The sequence below is a fragment of the Carcharhinus amblyrhynchos genome, chromosome 3 (genome assembly GCF_965287045.1).
Source record: "Carcharhinus amblyrhynchos chromosome 3, sCarAmb.v2.hapA, whole genome shotgun sequence".
Classification (NCBI taxonomy): Eukaryota; Metazoa; Chordata; class Chondrichthyes; order Carcharhiniformes; family Carcharhinidae; genus Carcharhinus; species Carcharhinus amblyrhynchos.
The window spans coordinates 99,183,475-99,205,565 of record NC_137326.1 but is presented as its reverse complement, the minus strand read 5'-3'; the positions used below and the strand labels follow the sequence as shown (position 1 = coordinate 99,205,565).

The 22,091-nt window shown below is 42.4% G+C and overlaps 1 protein-coding gene across 3 annotated transcripts in view; it reads right to left on the bottom strand.

Annotated features, from left to right (window-relative positions):
- veph1 (ventricular zone expressed PH domain-containing 1) overlaps nucleotides 1-22,091 on the bottom strand; it is a 203,885-nt gene that overhangs the window by 161,743 nt on the left and 20,051 nt on the right. For all 3 annotated transcript variants that reach the window (XR_013886325.1, XM_080185581.1, XM_080185580.1), the window contains one exon: nucleotides 8,585-8,759. Coding sequence is in view for 2 of the 3 variants with exons in the window: in XM_080185581.1 (XP_080041707.1) it covers nucleotides 8,585-8,759 (175 nt within the window). In the remaining variant the exon portion in view is untranslated. The remainder of the gene's footprint in view (nucleotides 1-8,584; nucleotides 8,760-22,091) is intronic.

Genomic DNA, 22,091 nt, shown 5'->3' with positions numbered 1-22,091 from the left:
AAGTTTAGTTGACCATTGCAAATTAATTTTAAAAAAGTCTGAAAAGAAATAACTTGCTGAGCAAAAAAAGGCAATCAGAAATAAAGATGTGCATGAGGTCATAATAAGGTGAGAGTGTGCATGCCCAGGTCACTTCTAATCTCAGGTTGCTCATTCATTCACTCTGACCTCCTGTGAGAGGAAGTGAGAGAGCATGGTGGTATGTGTGTGTATGGGGTTAAAGGAAAGTCCTGATACTGGGAGTGAGCCAGATTTAGGGAAACACCCTGACCCCACACACAATGCCTTGTCTCAATTTTTCCCACTCTCTCCTCGCACTTCCTCTTTTGCCTCACACCCTTCTCTTCCCCTCTCCCCTCGCAACTCCTCCCTCTCTCCCCTCACACCCCACTCTCTCGCACCCCTACACCCTCACACCCTCTCCCTCTCTCCCCCTCACATTCTCTCCTTTTTAGCCTCACACCCCTTCACGCTCACACATTCCCCCCCAACACACCCTTTCTCTTCTCCCTTCCCCTCATGTTCTGCCTCCTCTATCTCCCCGTCACATCCTCTCCTCCTCACATTCTCTCTCCTTCATACCTTCTCCCCATAAATTTCTCCCCTTTTTTTCACTTACAAATTACAAATTTGGCAAAGGCCAATAACAGGTGGGAAAAGGGGCATTGAAGCCACCAGCATCAAGGTATAATTCTGGATTTTGAAGAGAAACAACAACAGCTGTGTCCCACAACATCAGGTTGGCAGGGCTCTGCCAGCCGATCAGGGTGCCATTTTTAAAGGCCACCCCAGTGCACAAAATTTCACTTGAAACCCACACCCCAAGCAACAACCCCCTCCCCAATACTGGCACTGTCAGAGAGCAGCGTCAGGGTAGTGCCTATATATGACCCTCTCTCTCCCTGAGTGATGCACTCACCTGAGCCCCTCTTGGAGTTCTGCTCACCAGGTGCACACCACAGGAGGCCAGTTGTGTTTTGCGCCAGTCTGCCCACACACGTGAATGGATTTCATTACTGGGGGGGGTGTGCGCTGATTTGGGTATCGAGGCCTGATGATGATATGCTAATGAATGGAAATGATGTTCCCAACTTTTGTCAGGAAATGCTTTATGTCACTGGCGGTTTGGTATAACTTCTTCACTCATACTCTCTATGGTGAGAATTTCACCAGTGATGGTCATGCGTGGCAGGCAGGATTGGAAGTGGCCGAGTTTCACTTTCATTGACGTAGTGAGTGCCAGGCAAACATAAAACGATAAGAAATAGCAACAGAAGGCCATTCGGCCCCTCGGGCCTGCTGTGCCATTCAATAAGGTCATGGCGGATCTGACATTCCTCATGTCCACTTCCTTCACGTCCACTTTTCTGCTCTTTCCCCGAAACTCTTGATTCCCTCACTGACCAAAAATCTATTTTGCTCTAGGGGGCTCAATTTTACCATCAAGTTGCATCCACTTTCTGGCACGAAAACTTGACGAAGTTGGGCGTGAGGCAAGTAGCACAACCCACGCCGGTTCCCCCTTTACCAAGGCCTGAAAATGGCTGCAATCAGGACATTTGCATGCATTTAAAATGACAACGGGCTGTATGCCCAACTTTACTGGCACTGCCCCCTTTATAACTGCGTTTGCCCATCCAGAATTAGTGTGAAACAGGCATGCTCCATTTAAATCCGATTCACATGCTCCAGTTAGTGTGGAGGTAGGTGCCTAGTGTCCAACAGCTCTCTGGTGAGATCAGGGTGGGGGGCAGGGGGGGAGGGGTCCACTGCCACTCTGCCTGTGATCGGGGGTGGGGGGGGGGGTGGAAATGGGGGTCCGCTGCCACTCTGCCTGTGATCAGGGGCGGGATATGGAGGTTCGCTGCCACTCTGCCTGTGATCAGTGGGGGTGGTAGGGGGGCCTGCTGCCACTCTGCCCGAGATCAGTGGAGGGGAAGAGGGGTCTGCTGCCACTCTGCCTGAGATTGGTAGGGGGAGATTGGGGGGGGAGAGGCCCGAAATTGGTCTGGGTGGAGGGGGTGGGGAGGTAATCTATGGGGGTCAGGGAGAGGCATTATCCGACCCAGGAAAAATGTGGCAGGGGAGCAGCATTCTATCTTTTTTCTTCTGCGCATGCAAAATTGGAGGATCCAATAGGAGCTGCAAGATTTCGGGCACGTTAAGCCCCGCCCATAGGCTTCTGCAGTGTGATTCAGCATCACCGATATTTTTTCCGGCAGAGTGCGAATGGGGGTGTCTGAGAATGAGTCCAAAAGTCGGATTTGAAACAATCCCAGTTTCAAGTCCGCCCAGCACTTTGAATCAAAATAGTAAAATAGGGCCCAAAGATTCTGTTCCCACAGCTCTCTCTGGCAAGGAGTTCCAAAGATTCACCATACTCTGAGAGAAAATGCCTCCACATCTCAGTCTTAAATCGACATGCATTTATTCTGAGACTACGTCCCCTGGTTCTAGACTCTTCCTTGAGGGGAAATAGCCTCTCAGCATTCACCCTGTCAAGCTCCTTTAGAATCCTATGGATGGGATTTTATGGCCTCACTTGTCTGGAAATCATAAAATCCTGCCCGAGGTCAACAGACTTTCCCATGCTCCACCCCTCATCCGCTCCGATTCCCGTGGTCAGCAAGCTGGTAAAATTCCGGCCAATATGTTTCAATGAGGTCACCTCCCATTCCTCTAAATTCTAATGAGTAAAATACTAGCCTGTTTAATCTTTCCTCATAAGAACATAAGAACATAAGAAATAGGAGCAGGAGCAGGCCATCTAGCCCCTCGAGCCTGCTCCGCCATTCAATAAGATCATGGCTGATCTGTTGTGTCTCAGTTCCACATTCCCGCCCTCTCCCCATAACCCTTAATCCCCTCGCCTATCAAAAACCTATCAACCCGCGTCTTAAAAATATTTAGCGAGGCAGCCTCCACCACTTCAACGGGCAGAGAATTCCAGAGATTCACCACCCTTTGAGTGAAGAAGTTCCTCCTCAACTCCGTTCTAAACCACCCTCCCTTTATCTTGAGGCTGTGCCCTCTAGTCCTACTGTCCTTTCTGAGCGGGAAGAGCCTCTCCACCTCTATCCTATCCATCCCATTCATCATCTTATACGTCTCAATGAGATCTCCCCTCATTCTTCTAAACTCTAACGAGTACAAGCCTAGTTTATTCAGCCTCTCCTCATAGCTCAACCCCCTCAACTCCAGTATCAGCCTAGTAAACCTCCTCTGCACTCCCTCCAAGGCCAAATATCCTTGCGTAAGTGCAGCGACCAAAACTGCACACAGTACTCCAGAAGACAATCTTTCCATACCAGGGACCATCCAAGTGAGTCTTTGCTCAAGTGTCTCCAGTGAAATAATGGCCAAATTCTCCAGCTGTTCACATCAGCGAGATTCTCTGGTTCAGTTGCAGTGAACAGAGATGTGGCTGAGTGCCAAATTCTCTGACCTCGTTTGCAGCAGCGGCAGATCGTCAACAGCCAGAGAATTCCAACCATTATCTTTCTCTAAATAAGGGGACCAAAACTGCTCACAGTTCTTCAAATGTGGTCTCACCAGCACTTGCCTACTCTTATATTCCAACCCATTTGAAATAAGGGCCAACATCCATTAGCTTTCTTGATTACCTGCCCAACCTGGGTGCTAGCTTTGTGCTTGGTGCACAAGTATCCCCTTTGTGTGGTAGCTTTCTGCAGTTTTTCTCCATTTAAAAAATACACTGTTTTTCTTTAACCCTTCCTTCCAAAATGAACAACTTCACATTTTCCCACATTAAACTCCATTTGCCAACTTTTTGCTCTCTTACTTAACCTATCAATATCTCTTTGTTAAATGGGTTATATCCCACTCACAACTTGCCTTTCCACCTATTTGTGTCATCTGCAAATTTGGCTACTGTAATTTGCCTCCTCCAAATCATTAATATATATATTGTAAACAATTGCGGTCCCAGCACTGATCCCTGTGGATCCCCACTGGTTACAACCTGAAAAAGAACCCCTTTTCCCCATTTTCTATTTACTACCTATTTGCCAATTCTCTAACCATGCCAATATAGTATCTCCAATACCACATGACTTAACCTCCTGTGAGGTACCTTGTCGTATGCCTACTGGAAGTCCAAGTACAACACAACTACTAGTTTCCTTCAATCCACCCTGGTTGAGACTTCCTGAAAAAGTGCTAATAAATTAGTCAGATGAAATTTCTCTTTCATGAGACTGTTCTGACTCTGCTTAATTAGATTATGATTTTCCAAATGTGCTGCTATTACTTCCTTAATAATTGATTCCAACATTTTCCAAAAATAGATATCAGGCTAATTGGCCTATAATTACCCGAGTTTTCCCTCTCTCCCTTTTTGAATAGAAGTTTCACGTTGGCTGTTTTCCAATCCTCCAGTACTTCCTCCAAGGATTTTTGAAATTTACAAGCAATGCATCCACTACTGTTGAAGCTTCTTCTTTTAGGATCCTAGGTATTAAGCAATCAGGGCCATGGGTCTTAGCTGCCTTTAGCCCCATTAGATTGTCTAATACTACTTCTCTACTTAATTCCTCCCCTGTATTCTTTAGTATTAATGGGATGTTCGAAGTATCTTCCACCATAGGAACTGATGCAAACTATTTGTTGAACTCCTCTATCATTTCCTTGTTCCTTATCTCCCCAGATTCCTTTTGTAAGGGGCCTATTGTTCACTTTGACCTCTCTTCATTTTTATACACTTAAGGAAGCTCTTGTCAGTTTTTAGTATTCCTCACCAGTATGTCCTTGTAGTTTATTTTCTCTCTCATTCTATCATATTTTTAGTCCTCCTTTGCAGGATTCTGAATTTACCATGGGCATCGCTCTGCATCATGACCCAACTGTCCAGTCAACTGAGCTGACCTGGAATTAAAAGTCTAATGATGAACATGAAACCAAGGGCAATTAGGGATGTGCAATAAACGCTGGCCCAGCTAGCGATGCCCACATCCCATAAACAAATTTTAAAAAACTGGTCAAGGCTCAGCCTAAGCTTAAACTGAAGCTTAAGGCCACCCACGAGGCAACTAAAAACTTCCTATACCCATCATTGCTAAAAATAGACATTTACTCCAAACTGATCGATTGGGAAGAATTTTAACAATCACAACTGGAGGAGAGGGTTGAGCCTGTGGTTTAAAATTTTTAAATTGCATAATGTGCCACAGCCTGTCAAACACAGGCCTGGATGTTATTTTTATCACAAAGGTTATTTGCATGATTGTGTCCCAACCTCAAGAGGCAGTACATCTCATTATCATATTTAAACTAGACTTTACAGTACACTTGGGAGTCTCATTAGAATTTAACTTTGATGGGTTGCATTGCCCAGAGCTCGGGAAACCCAGCAGGTAAATGGAGTCAGGAACTGCCCCTTTTAGGTTGGGTGTGTTTTTCAAAGCAATGCATCTGAGCCACGAGGAACAGGAATGCTCCCTGACCCCTCAAGCAAACTGCCCGCTGTGATCAGTCAACTGCCCCCTCACAATCATTCATTTAAGACACCAATCTCTCCTTATCTCCCAATTCCTGGTCTTATCAGCCTCTCTCCACGCACCCCCACCCTGCACCCACCGGCCAACTCATCCCTCACTGCCACCCCCCACCACCCCCATCCCATTATGCTCCATGAACTTTGCTGACCTCTGCCATGGCCCCCAGTTATGCCCATGATCTTTGCTGATTGCTGGGCCTCTGGCTCAAGCTTTCTACTGCAAACTTTGCCACCCAACAGCTGAGCAGAAAACAAAGTTTTAAAAATCTGATCACTATGAGGTTGCTGTCCTTCCCGCAGAAGAGAACCTTCCAGCAAACATACTCCCCCCACTGCTTCCCTGCAGACATCAAGGCCACTGTATACCATCTTTGGATTCTCAGTTTTGAAACTGGTAAGGTTTAAAGACCTAAGTGCATATATAAAGGCAGATATATTAGAGTAGAAGTCATTCATTTCTGGCTCTCACAACCCATGGAATATGGTCCCTAAAACATTAACCCAGAATGCCAGTTAATAAAAAATAAATTTGACTTTTTCCCCACGTGAGACTAATCAACACTTCCGTCCTCAACATTCAAGTAGTAATGAGGCAGAGCAGCTCACCCCACTGTTGTAATCTCTGGGTTTAGATTTAATCATTAAAAATGAAATGGTTCATTAAAATAATGGCGAATAAACAAAAAGAGAAAAAGATTTTGTAATGTCATCCCAGGAAAATGATAATAGCATGATTTACAGAAAGTACTAAAGTTAAATGATACTGGAATGAATTGCCTTGTACAAATTCGTGCATAGAAAGGAATACATACATGAGTGAATTAAAGGCAGTAATTTAATCAAATGGTCCAGATGATATCCTCCCAGGTGTGAAACTTGATCAGTTCATGGACATAATTTGAGATTAAGGACTGTCTTTAAATCATTCGAAAGGGGTAAAAGTGGCTCTAGGCGATATTACAAATGGCAACAGCAAATCGGTTTCACAACTTGGCCAATTTTACTTGCCATTGAAGACAATAGAAAATGTAACTGTTCATTTCTCTTTACCACTCTGCATCCCCAAAATTTTTCAATCATAAGGAGTTTAATTTATGGGGCCATCTTGTTGCTTTGAATCCGATTTCTTTGAACTGCCTGTTTTTCATTGCTGCTCTATTATATTAATGATGGTGACATGGAATAATCACCATATTTCCATCAGTTGAACAAGTCTAAATCACTCAGTAGATTGCCAAGAATTCCCAGTGCCAGTGCAATGTACACTGGAGATAATCATGTCCTGATAGTTAGAAAGCACAAATTAACAACCTTCCTTGGCGGAGAATAAGAAGCTGGCGAGTGTGGGGAATGATTCAGGGGCAATAAAGGAATTAAAAATACTGATATTAAAAAAGGAACAGAAGGAGCTTTACCCTTTTTTCAGCTTTTAAGAATCTTGGCCTATCTCTCTGGTCTGATGCAGAGAGAAAAATATAAACGGATCCATTCCGCAACACTGTACACACCAATTTAGAAAGTTAGCACAAGCTGATGTCAGCTACAAAAAGGTTGAAACTAAAAATGGCCCTGACCTATGAAAACAAACAGTTATATTGGCTTTGTAACTTAAGTGTCAGGTATAGAGAACATGTCTTCATTAAAAGAAACATAAGAATGTGAAAACCTAAAACAGATATCATGATATCCAAGGCAGAAAATTGGTCAAGCATTTCTAAGGGATTATTTTATACACTTTGATACTTTTTTATGAATAGATCATTATGGTTTTCTTTTTGCAGCATTAAAGTGACACTTCGATTATCTGCAGGTCAACCAGATATAATTTATCAAAATGTTATCTCAAAATGATTCCTCTCCCAAAGCCAGCCCCGACTGCCCCAACTCACAAAGACACACTCATACTTGGATCCAGTTTTAAAAACACACTGCAGGCTGTCCTGTTCCCCATTCCCCCACAGAGACACATTTCGTTTTCAGTTCACACAAAACCTCTTTGGTTTTTGCTGTGTCAATGTAACCAGGCACCCTCTTCCCCCTTAAGCCTCATTTCATTGGCATTCTTTGCATGTTCCATTCTGGGCCGTACTTTTGTTTGCCCCCCCCCACCTTCAAGCTCATGTTGGCACTGTACAGGCCAGTACACTCTCTCCCCACTCTCCATTTCTACTAGCTCCCCTTCCCCTTAGTGGTGCTTTCAGCTCCTGTTCTTTTCCCTTTCTTCCCTCATTGCTGAATATTGCCTCTTTTCCTCTTTTGTCAATCATTTACTCACCCTTTCATTCCCATTCAATTCCTCATTTTCATTGTTAAATATTTCTCATTTATCATTCATTCCACCTCCATTCATACCAATCTTGCTCACTCCCTTCCCCTTTCCATTTACTTTTCCTTTCTTACCCAGTTCTCTCTTCTTTTCCATTAATTTGTTAACTTCCCTCTCCTACCGCCTTTGTTCTTTTCTTTTTGCCACTACTTTTGTCGTGTTATCTATTCTGATATCCATTAGACGGCACCATCCAGAACTCTAGGATATGGACACAATTAGATAGGAACATACATCACCTACAAAGTTCCACGGCAAACCACTCACCATCCGAACTCAGAAATACATCATTGTTCCTTCTCCGTTGATGGGTCAGCATCCTGGAACTCCCTCCCCAACAGCACTATGGTTTAGCTATACTTTGTGAACTGCAATGATTCAAGAAAGCAGGTCATCACTACCTACTTGCCACTGTTACACAGGCAACCCAGGAGCCAGCTTGCACAGAACAAGGCATCGCAGACAGCAAGATGACAAATGTTTAGTTGATGTGTTTGGATGGGATAAATTGAGGAATACATATTGTCTAGAACATTGGGAGAACTTCCCTGTTCTTCTTTAAACAGTGCCATCGTGTATTTTAGGTCTGCCTGGACCATCAGGCAACTTAATGCCTCACCTGAAAATTCTGCAAGACCCCATCAGTGCTGCACTGATAATACTGTCCATATTATACTGCTGGAGTTTGAACTCATCACTTTGACTCAGAGGTAATCCCAGTAATATACATTTCTCGATCTTACCTTGAAGTATACTGTTTACAATGGTTGCCGTGTGCTGTGCAAGGATTTCTGGTTTGCCAATAGCTGCAAGTGATAGGTAGTTAGACATGTTCCGGGAGAGTTCTTTGTTGTCCATTTGTAGGAACTTTACAGCTACTGGTACAGCTAGAGCCATGACAACTGGATTGTTGTAATTCTGCTGAGACAAACAAAGCAACTGAGTGGGAAATGGTACAATGATTAAAATTTAAGTGTTTTACAGGTTGCTCATACAGAATAATACATGTCTCCTGAGATAACAGTAGAGATAGCAGATCCACTTCCCTAAAATGCTACATTTGGTTACACTGTTGTCCCTTAGCTTGAAAAATTCAAACAAGGGTGACTTTGCATCTATTAAAACAATCAATTTGAAAATACTAAATTGTATGGACTAAATGGCGTTTTAGTAAATTTAGTGAGGGCACCAAGTGGTGTCTTACCACAGGATGCAAAGCAAAATGGTAGCTAAAATATTAAACATTTTTATGACATCCTCTTTCATGATGCGCTTTGACAATTACTTTGAAGTTTGCAGAAGCTGTTAGCCATGTGGGATTAATAAATTTAAAAAGATCACAGATGACTATTTCCTCAGATTTGACTGCAAGCAGAGGATCCAGCGGAAATTGTTCAAAGCCATGGCTACATTTTGATCTTTTAAGTCAAAAAGAAATGACAAAGGTCAGTTTTTGTTGCATCAAATTTTCCTAACTTTAATATGGTAATTTATTCACTAACAAGAGTTCTCTCTTCTTCTGTTATAGGTTTAGGTTTATTTATTAGCGTCACATGTAATGCTGCAAATAAATTACCACAAAAATCCCCGAGTTGCCACAGCCCGGATACACTGAGGGAGAATTTAGCATAGCCAATGCACCTAACCAGCACGTCTTTCTGACTGTGGGAGGAAACCGGAGCACCCAGAGGAAACCCACACAGACAAGTGGAGAATTTGCAAACTCCACACAGAGAGTAACCCAAGCCAGGAATCGAACGGGGGTCCCTGGCACTGTGAGGCAGCAGTGATTTACTGTATCTAGAGAATTTTTACTTGCATTTTTCAATTAACTTCTGTTAGGGTTGCTAAACTCTGACTGGATAGATGCTGAGAGATTGTTTCCCCTTGTGGGAGAGTCTAGGACCACAGGACATAAATGGGTGACTTCTTCATCTGAGATTAAGACAGAGATGAGGAGGAATTTCTTCTTCCAGAGGGTGGTGAACAGTGGAATTCTTTACTGCAGAAGGCTGTAGAGGCTGAGTCGTTAAGTATGTTCAAGGCCGAGATAGTAAAGGAATCAAGCGTTATGGAGTTAAGATAGGAACTTGGAGTAAAGATCATATCAGATTAGCCATGATCTCATTGAATGGTGGAGCAGAAGTAGGCAATAGCCTACTTCTGCTCCTACATCTTATAGTTTTATGAGCATATTTTGGGATATATCAGTGGGATACAGTGGTGTGGATTCTAGGTTTAGGAGTTGGCTACATACAGACCTACATAAGTACAAATGCTGTTCCATCTTTGCTTACTATTATCGTCGATGTGCAATAATTGGTGGGTGACGGACGCTAGAAACACGGGCAACAAGAAAATTTCAACCTCAACCGAGTTACTTATTCCCTGAACAGCCATATCCAGCCACTACTCCCATTCTCTATGTCAACCTTTACACACCAATCCTTTCCCAGGACAAGTCACACTATACCGTGAAGAAAATATTATTTTCAAATCTCCTGGGATTTCTTTTGTTTTCTTTGGCCATCACGTAATTGATGCCAATTTGAGGGAATTCCTGGCAATTCCAAGAGGATTGGCAAACCTGGTCACTGTCAGATAATTGTAGCATTATTTTTGCCATGATTTTTGTTTGTCTTCATCTTCGTGCTCTGCTTTTGATCACATACTTGCCAAGAACCACTCACACAGTCACTTTTCTCTTCTCAGCATGCACAGTCCAATTCCACATGGATGCCAACTCAGATTTCACCCTTCCTGTTTCAGATCTGTCCATGACCACTGGTATTTCCTCTGAACTCCTATCTGCCATCATTTCATGTAATTCACTCCCTCTATTATCTGCTGCTGAATGCGTTCTGCTAGTATTTCTTGTCAGCAGAACACATTTTATTTCAGAGTTGTCCAGTCTTCTGTTCAATGTCATTGGCATTTTAACAAAAGTCCTTTATTCCTGCTTCCAAATATCACAAACGAGAAACTTAAAGGGTACCAGCCAATCTCTTTTACTCTTCTTTTTCTTCTGATCCCATTTTTCATTCTTACCTAACCTTTGCCAGAATGTCCCCATCCCCCTGATTGACCCACACTGACCTCAGCCTGGGAGGCACTTTCCTTTCTCCGGATCCCCGTTTCAATGAACTCTGGGGAGGAAGAATTTGTTTATATTCAATGATATCATCGAAGAATGCCACACGAGCTGTGCAGGTAGAATTGACGGCACTGTCAGCCCTTGGAGGATTGAGGAGACTATGCATATCAGCATTATGCCAACAAATTTTTTCCCTTGAGCTTTTACTGACACTTTCGCCCCTATATTTTGGCTTCATCTTTACCTGATCTTTTCATATTTGAGTAAAAATGCATCTCCATCTGAACTTTCAGCATTTCTTCAATAACAGCATCACTACCATCAAACCTCCTGACAAATTCAGTGCTCATGCTGTCCATTAGAGGGGCCTTTAGTGAGGCAATGCTAACTGCTAACTCTTTGATATTGATTCTTAACTGCCTTTGGACCACAACCCTACAAGAAACATCAATTGCTTCCTGCACTATAACTGATCTCACCTCTTCTGGTGATTTTCATTGTCTCAAAGCTCAGTTTGGATTCAGTTTCAGCCTTGGGTGACTGTGTGGAGTTTGCACATTCTCCCCATGGCTCTGTGGGTACCTCCAGGTGCTCTGGTTTCCTCCCATACTCCATAGATGTGCAGGTTAGGTGCAATGGCCTTGCTAAACTCCCCCTACTGTCGCAGGACGTGTCGGCGAGATGGATTAGCCATGGGAAATGTGTGGGGTTACGAGGATAGGACGGGGTAGAGTGCCTCAGTGAGCTGGTGCAGACATGATGGACTGAATGACCTCCTCTATACTGTAGGGATTCTATGATTATACAGTGAAGCCTGTTTCTAATTTTGAAATGCAGCATTGTTTTAGTTCAATTCTATAGTAGATTTGAACCCATAACTTTTCACTCAGAGGATAGATATTTAACCAAGTGAGGCAAACTGACACACTCAATCTGGAATGGAGACAGCATAATTTATGGTGGATGGTGCAGGCTAAATAACTAGCATCAGGACCACTGCTTTCTGAAAAATAAGTCTACATCTAAATTCCAGATTTTGAATGTCACTTTTTTCCACAATCTTCAGATATCAATAAAAAATTGTTCCTTTGCTGAATGGTTTTGCATTGGGAAGGAGGAGATTTGTGATAAGCTATTGAACAAGCAGTTGTTATTTTACTTGTGAGCAGCCTAGTAGCATTGCTGCCTCACAGCACCAAGGACCTGGGTTCAATTCCTGGTAACTGTCTGTGTGGAGCTTACATGTTCTCACCGTGTCTGCGTGGGTTTCTTTTGGGTGCTCTAGTTTCCTCCCACATGTGCAGGTTAAGTGGATTGGCCATGCTAAATTGCCCCTTAATGTCAGGGAGATTAGCACGGTAAATACATAAAGTTACAGGGATGGGGCATGGGGTGGGATTATCGTCAGTGTAAGCCTAATGGGCTGGATGGCTTCTTTCTGTACTGTGGGATTCTACAATTCTTGGACAAGTGTAAGCCAAAAAAAATACCTTTTCTGGACTCCTCACAAGTTCTAGACCTTACCCGCCTATATTCAAGATTGTTGTCAAATTGATCATACGTTAGATTGAATTTTTCTACACATCATATTGCACGGAAACAGATATTTTTTATTCCTTCATGGAATGTGGATGATATAAGCAAGACCAGCTGGTGTTGCCCATCCCTAATTATATTTGAATTGATTGGTTCGCTACATTCCAAAGGTCAGCCATATTACTGTACGTCTGGAGTCCCGTGTAGGCAAGGCTGAGTAAGGTTGGCAGAATTCATTCCGAAAAGAATATTACTGAACCAGGTGGGTTGTTTTATAACAGCAGTTTCAAAGTCACCACAACTGAGGATAGCTTTCAATTTCAGATTTCATAAATCGAATTTAAATTCTATCAGCTGCTGTGGTGGGATTTGAACCTGTGACCCCAGAGCATTAGCCTGGTTCACTGGATTACTAGTCCAGTGACATTACTACTACACCGCCATCTTCCTAATCATGCCAACGTATGAACAGTAATATTCTTCCTGTGGACAATTTTGAAAACATTTCCACAAATTCGGTCACAGTTAGCTTTAGTTATTTTGCTGTTGTTTTCAAGACGTACATCTTCATGTCCATTTCCTTGACACAGGATCTTGATTTACTTCCTGTCTATTTGCCTCTCATCTGGCCAAAGCAGTTATGTAACTCCCATGTCAAGGATAACAAGTCTGACAAAGGAAAGCAACGGCAGTGAAACCTCTTTTACCAGTGAAAACATCACATTACACCAAATACTGCACAAACACTTGAAGCAGTGGGTACTGTAACTCACCGAGAAACTAGATAAACACTAGATAAAGACTAGATAAATCTTCTATACCAGAGATACTCTCTCCTTTATTTCTTTATCTATAATAGGGCGGCAGGTGGTACAGTGGTTAACACTGCTGCCTCAGAATGCCACGGACCCGGGCCTTGGGTACTGTGTGGCGTTTGCATGTTTTGCCCATTTCTGCATGCGTTTCTTCTGCTCCGTTTTCCTTCCACAGTCCAAAGATATGCAATGCCCCAAAACGTGTAGGTTAGGGGGATTAACAGGGTAAATGTGTGGGGTTATGGGTATAGGGCAGAGAGGTGGGCCTGGATAAGATGCTCTGCTGGAGGGTAGGTGCAGATCGATGAGCCAAATGGCCTCCTTGTACACTGTATGTATTTTATACATACTTATAATGACTGCTGCTTCGATGGCAGAGTACAAAGTAGGAAGCCATGAGCAACATTAAATCCAAGCTTAGTACGAAAGATGAAGTGCTTCTTCCATTGATTGTGTATTTTCCTTTGCTTCAAATGAGGTTATACCCTTGCAGCTACAGAGTCTCTGCAGTTGTGTATCTTAATATCCATGTTGTTTGTCTCAAATCAAAGTACATAGGCATTAATTGACAAACTTCAGGGGTCGTGTTTCAGGTGGAAAGCATCACCACAAGGTCATCAGCGATACAGGAAAAGACTCAAGTACACAGTGTACCATTTTAAAATTAATGTATTGCTGAAAGATTTACTGCCCAGTTCAGAGCCTTTTAAAATTCAGAGTATAGAGCAGATTATTGTATTTATATATCCCTTCTAAAATACTGCGGTGAAGGTATTTGTTATGACAAAATACCAAAGATTATGAAAAAATCAAAATGCATGTAAAAAAATCAAAAAACATCTAATACCATTTGCGGTATCAATTTCTCTGATTTCAAATCCTGATGATCATTTTTAACTTCTTTCATTTTCTGATTTTATTTCAAATTTTCAGTTGTCTCAGGCCTAGAATTTTAATTGTGAAGTCATTTTTTCAGGTGTGGTATGGATATTCAAGACCCCAAAATGGCCCTGTAGAAAACATGCACACTTTCTGGCCAGGGAGTTGGCATTTGGTTGTCTTATATAAAGATAAACAAGAGTCACTCTTTACACACATTGGAAGCAGATTTTAGACATTTTGCACATGCAAGTAAAGTGCCAAATTCCAATATAAAAGTTTTCTCTATAAGATTGGCTTGGCTTAAGGCAGCCAGCGCTATCACAGGTAACACCCCCCCCCACCTTTTCATTCCATGTCACACATACAACTGTATGATGTTACATTTGTTCCCCAGAGGCCAACTGGCACGGTGGCACAGGGGTTAGCACTGCTGCTTCACAGTGCCAGGAACCTGGGTTTGATTCCCAGTTTGGGTCACTGTCTGTGTGGAGTTTGGGGAAACACTACATAGACAATGCATTTTCCCAGTGTCTGCGCGGGTTTCTTCCCATACTCCAAAGATGTGTGGGTTTGGTTGATTGCCATGCTAAATTGCCCTTAGTAGATCAAGATGTGTGGGGTTACAGGGATAGGGTGGGGGAAGGGCCTGGATAAGATACATAATCAGAGAGTTGGTGCAGACCTGATGGGCCAAATGGCCTCTTCTGCACTGTAGGGATTCTATGAAAAATTGAAGTGCTCTAGCTTCATTTCTAAATGAAATGAACTCCCAGCTATGGACCATATGAAATGCTTCTATTCTGCCCCCCACCCTTTACTATGTCCTCAAGATTGAAGATGCCCCTATTCAGAATCTTTGGCTCTCCCTTAAGCTTAGGCAGGCCAACCTTAGGTCCACTGGATGGTGCTCATGAACAAGGTCACAAGGAACATTCAATGCAGGGGTAGGCAAATGTTTTGTTGAGAGGGCCACATCTGGCTATGGAAATTGTTGGCAGGAGTGCAGGGCAAAAATGATCATAAATGCTCAAGAAATAAACAAACATAAAAGATAAATTTTGGTACGAATGAGTACCAAATGGTAGTCCAATTATCGATTAATAATTGGACCACTATTTGATTACATATAACAACAGAACCAAACATCCTCTCCTTTTCACACCATCCTGGCTTAATGTGAACATTGTAAAGAGAGGCTACAATGGTATTGAAGACCTGTGTTGCTCATTTCCTCTCCCACAGATGCTACCTGCATCTGTTGAGTATTTCCAGCATTTTCTGTTCCTATTTCAGATTTCCAGCATCCATAGTATTTTGCCCTTGTCTTATCAAATACATGCAGTTTTATTATGACCTACAATATGCTGTTGCAAGAATTGTAAAGATAAAAACAGTAAAAAGAAATAAAAGTTTTATTATAGTGACAAGTATGCTTACATCAACACTACAATGAAGGCACTGGGAAAACCCTTGAGTCGCCACACTGAGGGGGAATTCAGCATGGCGAATGCAATTAACCACCACTTATTTCGGACTGTGGGAGGAAACTGTAGCACCCGGAGGAAACCTATGCAGACACAGGGAGAATTGTAGAATTCAGATGGACAGCAACTCAAGCCGGGAATGGAACCTGAGCCTTTGGTGCTGTGAGGCAGCAGTGCTAACCACTGTGCCAGTGTGTGCAGAGAGACCAAAAGGCATCACAGAGATGGTCACCATATCTGGTGAGGAGGATATTGGTCTGTTTCTCTCTATATCTCGTTTTTCTAGGGCTGGGATTTAATAACCATATGGCACATTTTAAAAGAGATGCTCCCAAGTACATTTGTCCCATGAGTGTAGTAGGCTCCTCATTATTCAATGATGTCCAAGCAGTAAGTGACTGTTCCACGCTGGTTAGGGAACAAGTTCCTTATTTTCAATTTACTCAAAACACAAAACCCTAACCTAAAGCCACACACTCTCCACTTACTATTGGATTCATCACCCTTCTTCTATACATCTAAATCAAACTTTAGCTGAACCTCAGGAATAGAATGTGCTTTTCTAATTCCAATTTTCAAACAACTATCTTTGAGATGTCCACTACAGAATGTGAAATAGATTGTTTAAGGAGACCTTTAATCTAAGTATCACAGCACTTAGTACAGATTGCATTATTTATTATGTTTCAAAATTACAATCTCTTGCCCAACAGCAGAATTGGAAGTCATGTTTTTGTTGGGTGCATATATCTGTTACTTTCTGCTCCATATGTAATTATCATTGGATCTGTTTCATAAAGAATACCAAAACCCAAGTGCAAAATAAATCACAATTTTAAAATATAGTGCATCTACTTCAAAGCAAAAATTGCAGTAATCTGTTAAATACTCTTAAATGAACAAGCACCGTTACAAGTTCACAGAGTATAGTGTTTCTAGTACAATGGATGAGGTTTTACTGCATCACTTGAGCGAGACTGGAAATACCCACCAGAGGTCAGTGAACGTTTCCTTTGTCTGCCCCTTGCCCGCTCTGATTCCATAGTGGGCCCAGTGAATGGCTTTCTTCAAAACGAATGTAACATGGCTGCCTCCAGTCTATGCCTCATGGCAGAAGTCATATGACTACAGAAAGAGCCAAGTAGGCCTTTAGTATATGATTATATTTCAATCAAACATCCGTCTTTTCATATCGAACAAAGACAAATTTGCATGCATTTTCATGTGTAATTGAGTTACCCAAGTTACCCACTATACTCCCACTGTTCCCCTGCATTAGTATACTGTTCATTATTTTCATCAGTCTCTGAACATGTACTGCAAACATAAATCACCAAATCATGCAGGTCTCTTAATGGTGCATGTGCTTGTTGCCATTGCCTGTTTATCTGGGTGCTGTTCCCTTTCCAGAGAGAGTGTCATTTCTATGATATTTGTTGTTTCCTGGGTAACTGTTCCTGTTGTCCCATTTCCATTGCTGGGGCTGGTGGACCTCTGGGAGTGATGGTCGTTCTGTACTTTGTACAGCTGATGAGTTCCCATTGATCGGCCACCTGCATGCAGGAACAGTTTCTCTAATTGCTCTTATGTGCCCACAGTTGTGCCAGGACATTTGGTTGTTCACATCCACTGCATGCGATCAAAGTGACAATATGTCCCAGGTTTCCACATGGGCTGATTTCTGTCGAGAGCATTGAGCATTTGGACCCTGACTTACTCTCCAGTACTCAATGCTGGCAAATGTTGGACAGTTCTGTCAAAATGAAATGCCTTCTGCAGTTATACCTTGACTTTTTTCAGTTACATCTGTTATTAATTCTGGCATCAATAGCTTTTGTACCTTTGAAAGAGTAGTTTGGGCAAGGTGTAGTGTTATTCTTTTGACTGGACTACTTTCTACTTGACTGGGGATAGAATGAAAATGATGAGTATAGTATTGAATTTCCCAACTGTTTATGAAGCAGCTGAATTCTTCACTTGTGAACTGAGGGCCATTGTCACTCATCACATTAGCTGGAACACTATAACAACTAAATAGGCTTTCAGACATTCTACAATTTCACTGAAGCTAGTTGGTCTAAATAGCAGCAGTCAGAATAGTAGTCTACAGTGATTAGATAATCAATTCCTGCTATGGTGAAGAGGTCTGCTCCCAGCATCACTCACAGCCTGTCTAGGATGTCACATGATAGGGACTCTCTAGTTCACTTAGGTTAGTATTAATTTGGTCCTTAATTTCACTGCTTATATTTGGCCAGAAGAGCACTCCTCTTGCCTTCCTTAGACTTGACTCAATTCCATGACAGCTTACACAAATGCATTTCAACATCATTCCTCTCATTGCCTTCAGGGGGATGATTCTATTTCCTTTGTAGAAGATGCCATCTTGGGCTGTCATTCATCTCTATAAGCCCAATATGCTCTTGTGACCAAAGGTGGATCCTTGATGCTCTCAGGCAATCTGTTAATCATTATTTTTTGAAGTATTGAGAGTTGCATTCTGCTGGGTAGACCACTTGATTTGAGAAAGGCACATGCACGTGTCTGCCAGGTTCAATGTCCCTGCTGGGTTGATGAATTCCAGCATACGTTGAGTTGCTGCCTCATGTTGAATCTGGAAGATTTCACATTCTGTTTCAGCACCCTCAACTTTCTTCATAAGATGTGGTGCTCTCACCAACATATCAGCAAATGTATAGCTGTTTCCCATACTTATACGTCACGTTCAGACCATATCTCTGCAAGCAAAGCAATATTTGTATACGCTTCGGAGCAGAAAGTAGCAGTTTGAGGAAAATGCTTTGAGGTAGCTTGCTGTCAGATTTTACTCTCACTTTGTCTCACCCTACCAGTGTTAAAGAAAGTGTTGCTACTTGTATTGGCTCCAGCTAGTTAATTAAGTCTGGTGCAATCTCACAGTTTTACCATTGTAAGTGGAAAAACTGCCAGTTCTGCCACATATTGCCTTTCATTTTGGCAGTAGGGGGAGGAGAATTAACAGCCTTTTTGTCTCAGCTAGTTTATTTGCTTTCCTTTTTAGTGTTTTCTTGAAGCAGCTTTCTGCAGCACTGAACAGTTCTGTGTTCCCATTTCAGTCACTGTGCTTTCTCTCCCAAATTCGATCTCAGCTCCACATAGAACACAGAAAATAGAAACAGGATTAGGCCATTTGGTCCTTTGAGCCTGCTCTGCCATTCATTACAATCATAGCTGATCATCGAGTTCATCTGACATTATATTATGAGCTATTCTATTTCTGGTGCATTGTCTTTATTAAAACCAAATGCAACATGGCTACCCCTATCCTGCACATCATGTTAGATTTCACTTGACCACAGCAAGTCAGAATGGACTTTTAGTACATAACTGCGTTTCAATCCCAGTTGCCTGTGGACTCTGTGCATCCATGTGCACTTGCCTCTTTAAAATAGTGGCTGCACACTGTTCCCAAGAAAAGCCCACTTCTGGCCTCTGAACATTAGCCAACTCCAAGCTACCCGCAAGAATCTGTTGGCATGAAAATCCTCCTATAAAGTTCTCTACGGTCTGCATTTTACTTTCACAGCTCCTGACACTGATTAGCCAAGCACCAGAACCAGTTACGCATGTGCATTGCACACCGCATTTGCCATTCACATTGTATGCTTTCTGTGCTGCAGCCACTGCCTGGATGGGAGGTCCTAGTATGTAGGCCTTGGTCCGTCACCTGCCCAGGTGTATCCTAGTATCTGCTTTTAAAATAGTGCCAATCACTTCCTTTAGATTAGAGCCGAATGAATACTAAACAATAGTAGGGATTGTTTAGCTTTTTGTACAAGTAAGGTATTTGAACTTTCTTTCATGACTGCATATATTTTTTTAAAAATCTCTCTGTAACTCACATTAATTTCTACATTAAGTTCTAAGCTTTTAATATAAAAACTTATTGAAAATTCAAATGACAGTAATTAACACAACAAAAGTTACTATTAATTTCTGCCTGCTGTTAGTGCTAGAAAAAAGGGAAATCTCCACAATAGAGACAAAAAATGAATTCCAAACAGGAATTCAAATGGTTCTTGGAGCACCATTTTAGAAGTGAACTGGAGATAAATAAGGCGATAGCGCCCTCAAGGGGGAATTGTTAGAATTATCTACATGTGTTGGCTTTATATGAACAGTAAGTAGTATCACAACACTAGGTTAAAATCCAGCAGGTTTATTTGGTAGCACAAGCCACAAGCTTTCAGAGTGCTGCTCCTTCATTCTCATTGAGACATATAAGATGATGAATGGGATGGATAGGATAGAGGTGGAGAGGCTCTTCCCGCTCAGAAAGGACAGTAGGACTAGGGGGCACAGCCTCAAGATAAAAGGGGGGCGGTTTAGAACGGAGTTGAGGAGGAACTTCTTCACTCAAAGGGTGGTGAATCTCTGGAATTCTCTGCCCGTTGAAGTGGTGGAGGCTGCCTCGCTAAATATTTTTAAGACGCGGGTTGATGGGTTTTTGATAAGCGAGGGGATTAAGGGTTATGGGGAGAGGGCGGGAATGTGGAACTGAGCCACGACAGATCAGCCATGATCTTATTGAATGGCGGGGCAGGCTCGAAGGGCTAGATGGCCTACTCCTGCTCCTATTTCTTATGTTCTTATGTTATGTTCTTCATCAGGTGAGTGGGAGTTCTGTTCACAAACAGGGCATGTAAAGACACAAACTCAATTTACAAAATAGTGGTGGGAATGCGAGTCTTTACAGGTAACCAAGTCTTAAAAGATACAGACAATGTGAGTGGAGAGAGGGTTAAGCACAATTATTTTGTAAATTTTGTAAGTAATTGTGCAGGCAGAAAATAGCAACAGTAAGAAGTCTCACAAAACCAGGTTAAAGTCCAACAGGTTTATCTGGAATCACAAGCTTTCGGAGTCACCTAATGAAGGAGCAGTGCTCCGAAAGCTCATGATTCCGAATAAATCTGTTGGAATTTAATCTGGTGTTGTGAGACTTCTTATTGTGCTTACCCCAGTCCAACGTCAGCATCTCCACATCAGAAAATCAGTAAGCAAGCGAAACCAAGGCTAGAAAATAGAGAATATAAGAGTCTGATAGTGTTTAAATGATATCCACTTCAACTCAAGGGCTCTAATGAACAAGATGGATGAGCTGGGGCACAGGTAGACACTTGGAAATATGATATTACAGGTATTACTAGCTTAAAGAAAGATAGAAGCTCAACATTTTCAGTTGCGACAGAGAAGAAAGAAGAAAGTGCGTGGTCACAATACTGTTTGAAGATCCACACTGGAATTCTATCGCCTTGCCTGCCATGGAATCGGAGTGGGTGAGTGTAGGACAATGGAAATGTCTTTTGACCTCATATGGGATTTTCCGGTCTCGCTCTAGCATCCATAGGTACAACTGAGGAGGGATGATTTGTTAGAAAAATTGAGAGAGACCGTAAAGGGAGATATCGGTATCATAATAATATTACCAGACTAGCTATCCACAAGCCTAGGTGAATGGGAGCATGGGTTCAAATCCCACCACTGTAGCTGGAGGAATTTAAACTAAATGAATTAGTAAATGGAATTGATTAATAGAATTCTGCGATCAAGAGCTATTCTCACTAGCTTTTTACTATTACTAGTAGCAAGAGCCACGAATTGTGGAAAGTCCCATCTCACTCACTTGTTATCCTTAGGGAAGGACATTTGTCAGGCTTACCTGGTCTGGCCTACAGACTCCAGACCCATAGCAATGTGGTTAGACTAAAAGCCCTCTGAAATTGTCCAACAAGCATTCAGTTGTACCAGTCACAAAAGTCAAAAAAGGAATAAAACCGGAGTGACCATCTGGAATTGACTCAGCAGCTGGAAACAACAGCACATCCGTCCTGTCAAGCCTTTCTAACTAACATCTGGGAGCTGTTGCACAGATTAGTCAAGTAACAGCCTGACACGGTTATACTCATTGATTCATACCTTACAGCCAATGTCCCGGACACCACCAACACTATCCCTTATGGTGGGACAGGACATTCCTGACAGAGATGGCAGCAGCACAATGGTATACAATCAGAAGGGAGGTGTCCTGGAGGTCCTCAACATTGACTCTATACCCATGAATTTTCGTAGCATCAAGTTAAACATATGCAAGGAAACTCCTACTGATTTGGGTCGGGACTTCTTGAGTGTTGTTGAAGCTGCACTCATGGAGGCAAGTGGAGAATATTCCATCAGACTCCAGACTTGTGTCTTTTAGAAGGTGGGCAGGCTTTCAGGAATCAAGAGGTGACCTGTTTGCTACATAATTCCCAGCCTCTGATCTACTCCTGTAGCCACAAAATGCACATGATGAATCCTGTAAAGTTTCTGCTGAATGGTAATCTCCAGAACGTTGATGGAAAAATCAGCAATTGTAATGCCATCGTGTGGCAGAAGGTGAGAGTTAGATTAGACGGTC